This window comes from Ammodytes marinus (assembly GCF_949987685.1).
Source record: "Ammodytes marinus genome assembly, chromosome: 7".
Lineage (NCBI taxonomy): Eukaryota > Metazoa > Chordata > Actinopteri > Uranoscopiformes > Ammodytidae > Ammodytes > Ammodytes marinus.
Genome location: NC_137211.1, coordinates 12,032,795 through 12,039,432, shown reverse-complemented (window position 1 = coordinate 12,039,432; position 6,638 = coordinate 12,032,795). Strand labels below are relative to the sequence as shown.

The 6,638-nt window shown below is 40.8% G+C and overlaps 1 protein-coding gene across 1 annotated transcript; it reads left to right on the top strand.

Moving 5' to 3' along the window:
- Positions 1-1,471: 1,471 nt before the first annotated feature.
- birc5b (baculoviral IAP repeat containing 5b) lies at positions 1,472-4,674 on the top strand (the record flags this gene model as incomplete). Its single annotated transcript, XM_080031733.1, has 4 exons — positions 1,472-1,597; positions 2,311-2,420; positions 2,849-2,966; positions 4,618-4,674. The coding sequence occupies 4 exons, from the start codon at positions 1,472-1,474 to the stop codon at positions 4,672-4,674; spliced, it is 411 nt and encodes a 136-aa protein (XP_079887859.1).
- Positions 4,675-6,638: the final 1,964 nt, after the last annotated feature.

The following is a 6,638-nucleotide window of genomic DNA, read 5'->3' as shown; positions in this document are numbered from 1 at the left end:
TGTCTTTGTAGCCATGTATTTATATAATGTGTGATGTAGTATTTAAATACAAGTTGTTTCTGAAGCATTAGGAAAAACAGGGCAAGAGTTACCTCTTTTTTTTTTTTTACTTTGTTTTGTAACGAAATAGGAGAAGAGAATTAAGGGGGTAGCCTATTCATCACTTCAACAAACAGCATCCCTACATTTCACTCAATAACCAACAGGGGGAAGTAAATTCCTCCGCTTTCACCAGTGTTATATGAAGACTAGGGGATCAGGTTGGTGTTTCAGGGGGTCAGATCAGGAGATAAAATGGTGTTTCACAGCAAAGGATTACAGTGACTTAAGCCTGTCCTGTAAGGCTTAAAAGGACATAGGTTCACATGCTTTCAAGTGTATCTCAAAACAAAAATGGCGTGGGTCTGTATGTGCTTTAAAAGAGTTTGAAGTAATCTTTCCTCCTGCCCATGAATGGATCCCTTCCTAACGAGACTCTAATGTGAATGATGAGGGGGGGCAAAATTCATGGTTCCAGGTTCTGTGCAGAAATATTTTATATAGTTCACATGAAGACAATTTGAAGCCTCACAAGACTGTGTAATACAAATGATTTTTTTTTTTTTTTTGCATGTTCATATATTCTGTGAACTGCAAGGTGGGTAGGTTTCTTGAGGTTGTGGATAGTTGAATAAGAGTAAAAAATAAGAACTAGACAGAGAAGCGTAAATGATCAATATGACATTTTCATAACAAGTTGCATTATGTGCATCTACATAATTTGATATATGAGATCTTCAGGTTTGACGTTACAATTATGTTATGAAAACATTCTTATTTCAAAATATGAGGAATGTCATGAGGCCAATTAAATATTTATGTGTCAATTATTATTATTATTTATTTTTTTACAAATTTGTCTCAGGTGGAACTGCATTATATTATTTAAAATAAAATATCATCTTTCTCTACAAATGCATTAAATAAGCCCAGTGCGTAGGTAAAACACACACACACACACACACACACACACACACACACACACACACCTTGTGTTTTGCTACATAAACAAATACAGGTCTGGTGCTGTACTGAGACAGACTGACTTGATTTCACACATAGGACATAATAAACCAGTGTAAAGTAACTGAGAAACATAAAATTGTGCTTTGAACTTGACCCTTTAGCTTATATATCCATTGCATTGCTAGTTGTCTTCTCTTGGCGGCCCAGTTTATGAAATGTAACTTCAGCTCCGCAGTGCATTGGGACATCCTAAATCTTGTTCTGCCATACTTAATAGAAGCAAAGTATGGGTATTGGAATGCAGGGATAGAGGTGCACCTTAAGGCCACGCCCACCATGAACCTGAGCACTGTTTAATCAGCCAAAACTGAAAACACCTGTAGGAGTCTGCAAGGGATCAGAACATTTCCACATGCAATGACACTGTGAACACAACTGGGTTGAGCTGGTTTTCCCCCCTGAAGATATGGCCAGCATAGCTATACTGGAAAGAAGGTTTTTATCATATGACAAAATGTACAGTCAGGACTTACGGGAGCAAAGCTTTGCAGACTGGCCATTCAGAGAGGAGTGTAACTGCACACCAGAAAAGGTAACAAGGCTGCTGTGGTGCCACAGACAGCCAGTGAAGTTTTCGGAGCACTTGTTGTAATTATAAAATGCTTTCAGTGATATTTATTTGATTAGATTTTTTTCATATTTAAAAGTGCAGTGTCCCAATTTATTTAATCAAGAGAAGATTGTTTTTTCTGCAGTAAAGAAACCTCCTTTATGGGTAATACAGGCCTAGCAGAGAGTCAGACTGTGTGTAATGTAAGTTTAAACTGGATGCATCAGATAGCTCGTACGCTCTCAGAAATATGTCCCAATTCATAAAAGCCTACACAATACATGACTATGGCGGATGGAAAATATGATTGGTATACTCCGACCATGTTTACATACCAATTTTATACCACCGCCTTTTATCCAAGCCTGTCACAGCTTGCGATTTACGGTAAAGCAGGTGCCAGATTCGGTTTCCTGGCATCAAGTGTCCACTTTGCCCACCCTACTTTTGTTATGATGGATGTGCTGCTGACATCTCCCTCGATGAATTACACTCTGTGCCATATTACCAGCTCTTAACCTCCCAAGACCTGAAAGCCTCTAGTTACATTCCGGCTGACACTAATCCTCCTGTGCTATGGTCTCTTGTTCTTGAACTGCACTTTAGTTATCATTAAAAAAAAAGTTTTACAGTAGTCGGAAATACAAATGATATGGACATTGAGGCATCTGTTTCTGTTTTGCTTGTGTTTGTAGATGGCCAGGGCTGGGTTTGTCCACTGCCCCAGTGAGAATGAGCCTGATGTTGCCTGCTGTTTCTTCTGTCTGGTTGAGCTTGAGGGCTGGGAGCCAGATGATGATCCTTGGTAAGAAAATCATATCAACTTCCTTTTATATCATAAGCTTCGAGCCACTGTAGAATATTACGACACTTACGTAAAGGGGTACAAAAACATCCGATCTGAAATTCTGTTGGTCTGTTACTCCGAACGCAGATTTACCTTTTAGACATTACAATTGCCATAGAGAATGGAAAAGGGAAAGATGGCTGTCCCATAAAGTAAATGCTATTACAAAACCCAATTAGATGCAATATTGCTGCTGTTTCTTAATCTTGATTAGCATAATGCCAGAATTTTATTTTATTTTTTATTTTTTTTATATTGTTTATTCTTTCACAAACGATGGTAACCTGCTGGATTTTCTGAAGTATAACAAAGAATTGCTCTGGTGTCCAACAATCAGATATTGTGTCCTCAGAAAAACGACAAACATGAAATGTTTCTCTGCCCAGGTCTGAACACATGAAACGCGTCCCTGACTGTGGATTCTTAAAGATGAAGAAAGACTTCACCGAGCTGACAGTGACAGCATACTATCAGGTGGAGAAGGAGAGGCTAAAACTCTACCTTGTAAGTTTCCCTGCTATCTCTGTAGATTGTTTGCAATGAAATGAGATGTTACTTAAGCTGGGATTGTTCTTATGTTTCATTTTTTTTTTCTAGAGAAAAATTTATAATAAGAAGATGGCAGAGTTGCGGGATGGCATAGACCATACACACGAGAGCCTAAGAGCTCTGGACTCAAAATGAGTTAAATCAAACCAATCCATATATTATGACTTTCTTGACACACCAATGTTGAGGTTGTAGCAAAAGCCTGAGCAAGAGTAAGCCTGCAGATGGTTGGAGGGTTTGAGCCTCACATCTCTCAACTGGTCGGTGTGACCCCACACGTCGTGGATACAATCCTCTGTGGAGGTGCTGAAAACCTTCACACACTCTACTGAGGTGGACAGCAGGAACATTGACACAATAGTTTGATGTGATGGCATTTTTTTAAATATCAATAAAGCTATAAGGAATATTACACTTTGTCTGTAGTATTGTCTTCAACCACAAGGTGGTGCTTTTGCACTAGAGCTGCAGTCATTCCATCTCACACACACTTTCAGGAGTTTTGAAATCTTACTAGTAGAGACCTCCACAAAGGCAATCAGAAATGAAAGCGCTTATTGAGCAGGATTACAATGTGGGCTATATTCCCTCTTTTCAACCAAATACTTACCATTTTCCTGAACGTGCCACCATCTCTACCACCCCTTTTCAAAACTTGACCCTGGACAGATGGCCCGAAGCCCCTCCCTTCCAATACCAACTGTTGCCCCAGTAACATCTGTTACATATAGGGGGGCAGTGTGCACTGAGAGGGCCCACCAGGACACTTGCGTAAGTAACCCTATAAGGAGGACTGGGATTTAAGGAAACACTGAAGGATGCTGCAGATGACAATGGGGGAAAAGGTGCCCATGCAGTAAAAGGCTCCACGAAAACTCTGTCACACTGCAACGCTTCACTGCTTTTATTTAGAATTTCAACAATGGTTTAACACTAACATCTTTTGCAAAAGCTGGTGTAAAGTCTTGACATTTTTATTTTCTTTCATGTAGCAGAAACAAAAAGTTGGCTCAGTTTGTGAGTCTCTTTCTGTGACTGATGGGAGGGATGGCTGAATGGAGTGCAGGATTAAAAGATGCTATCCCTTCTCCAACCTTCCACTGTTCTGGATTAATGTCTAATGTAACACTCTGGCCACTGAGCCCAGATCAGCTGCTTAATTCTCCCTTATCCACTCACTGCAGAGCAAATTGAAGAGAGAATATTTTTAGCCAGAAAAGTAAAATACCCGTAGGTGATGTAACATTTCCAATAAAACTGCTATAGTTCAAAAGTTGTTTTTTTCTTTCTTTAATGCTCTTAAATAGATGCTGTTGCGTGATAGTCACTGGGTGATTAATATATTTCTGTCATGGGCAAAAGTGTTCGTTTAAGATGCATGTTCCCATCTTGTATGGCGATGAACACCAAATTAATGTAATGCATAAAAATTTCCAACCATTTTACTGATGAGATAATGTTGGTTTTTGACATGTAGTTAGGTAAGTGGTGTGGTATTTGCATAAGAACCGAATTATATGGAATGTGTTTACAGTAATTGCTAATGTTACTCTAATCAGGATTTATTCCCACATCCCGTGTCAATCCACTTATTTGTGTGCTCCAGAAAATGAACAAAGGGAACAGCATGTTGGACTTCTGTCCCTGGGTGGCACAGATGTGATAGACAGGCTTTATCTGTGGGAATGGTGCAAAACTGTTGATTTGATTGGATCATAACTGAGGTCAGGGCCTGGCCTCATATGTTTCCCACCAAACCCCAGTTTTTAAAGCAGTTATGACTATAAACCCATTAGAATACATTTAACCTGAGTGATTACACTAATAGCAATTAATTTTTTTGCTGCACATGGATTTGGTTCTATTCTGAACTAATTAGTATGCTGTGACAAAGGGTGAACCATTGGCCTCTGCTGCAGTTTTTCTAATTAATGTTTTGTGCTAAAACAAACTGTAAACGGCGAGTGTAGCAGATGGGCAAACGGACAGATGTTACCAACAGAAAGTTTACAACCTGAGCCTTCCATCAGGCCCCATCTGTTGCTCCTGCGCCTCGGTACCTCCCTCTACCCTCCTCCAATGCTTCTCCTCATCAGCATCCATCAACTCTCTCCCCCTGATGCTCCATGGTTTGCACTGCGCTAAATGAATGACATCAGCACTTACCCTGTGGCCTGACCTGGTTTAACCCCTAATAAACGAAAGCTAAATGAATGGTGTTATCAAAGTCTTGTGTCTTTCTCACTGTAATTTCCTTTTCTTTAGCTTTGCTGGCATGTTCAACTCTGCAATAGTACTTTTTGAGAATATAAAAGCAGGATAAATGGCTGGCATGTGCACAGGCTAGAGAAGCCTATAGATTGCACGGTGATGCTGAAACCAAAGTAATGCGAGTGTGTCTACTACACCACAGTTAAATTTACACACAGATTACCAGAGCAGAGAGGGACGTTCCAAGTTACACTCTTCCTTGCATTATAATTAGGAAGAAAAAAGAAAAAAAAAACCTTTTCAGTGTTTTCTTCTCCCTCCTCCACTTCCCACTTTGAATGTTCGCTCACGTTTCTGGCAGCAGGGCATGCTGGCTGCTTGCTCTCTCAGACGACACGGCCCTCCTACCTTGGCTGTTTTTTTTGTTTTTTTTGTGCCCCCTTCCAAAGGGACTTCCATCTGTCCCTACACTTGGCCTATTGTGGCACTCCAAAAGCCCAGCAAGTTCCACAATGCGGTGGGCGTGCAGCGCCGGGGGGTGCAGGGTAAACACCACAGCATCTAGATCCCATTAGAAGCTCTTTAACTCCTACACCCTAATACTCTCACAACTCTGGGAGGAGAAGGCCCATCCCTTATCCCCATGCGCACAATGTCACCTTTCACATCCACTCACATAGGTAATGAGCATGCGAGCTGCCCTCTATCCTCCCCTGCCATGTAAATCTTGCACTGATGGAACAAGCTGCAAGTTGTATAACCAAAGTGACGATCCTTTCAACTTTCCTCTCAATTTCAACGTTTTTAATATGAGATGTTGGACTTATCTTTAGATATTTATTTTAAGATGGAATTAATTTCATTCAAGTCTCACTAGACTAGATCAGTTTTGAAATTATGTGATGTGATATAAAGTCAGGAAAGGTTTATGTGTTATTAGTTTATTTTTAATGGCTTCTGCCATGTTGACCATGACTGAGTCAATCAACGTTTCAATTCCCCCCTCCTCTAATTCCTACATACATCTTCTCATAACACCAGCCTTGCTATATATCATTGTGTTCCTCTGTCTTTTCCCACATCTATTTCTCTATCCATATCCTCTGTCTTTCTTCTACCAGCTGCTCTAAGTCTAGGGCGTCTCTTGCTTGGAGGCGCTCCACCTCTCAACCTGGGCACTCGTGTGTGTGTGTGTGTGTGTGTGTGTGTGTGTGTGTGTGTGTGTGTGTGTGTGTGTGTGTGTGTGTGTGTGTGTGTGTGTGTGTGTGTGTGTGTGTGTGTGTGTGTGTGTGTGTGTGTGTGTGTGTGTGTGTGTGTGTGTGTGTGTGTGTGTGTGTGTGTGTGTGTGTGTGTGTGTGTGTGTGTGTGTGTGTGTGTGTGTGTGTGTGTGTGTGTGTGTGTGTGTGTGTGTGTGTG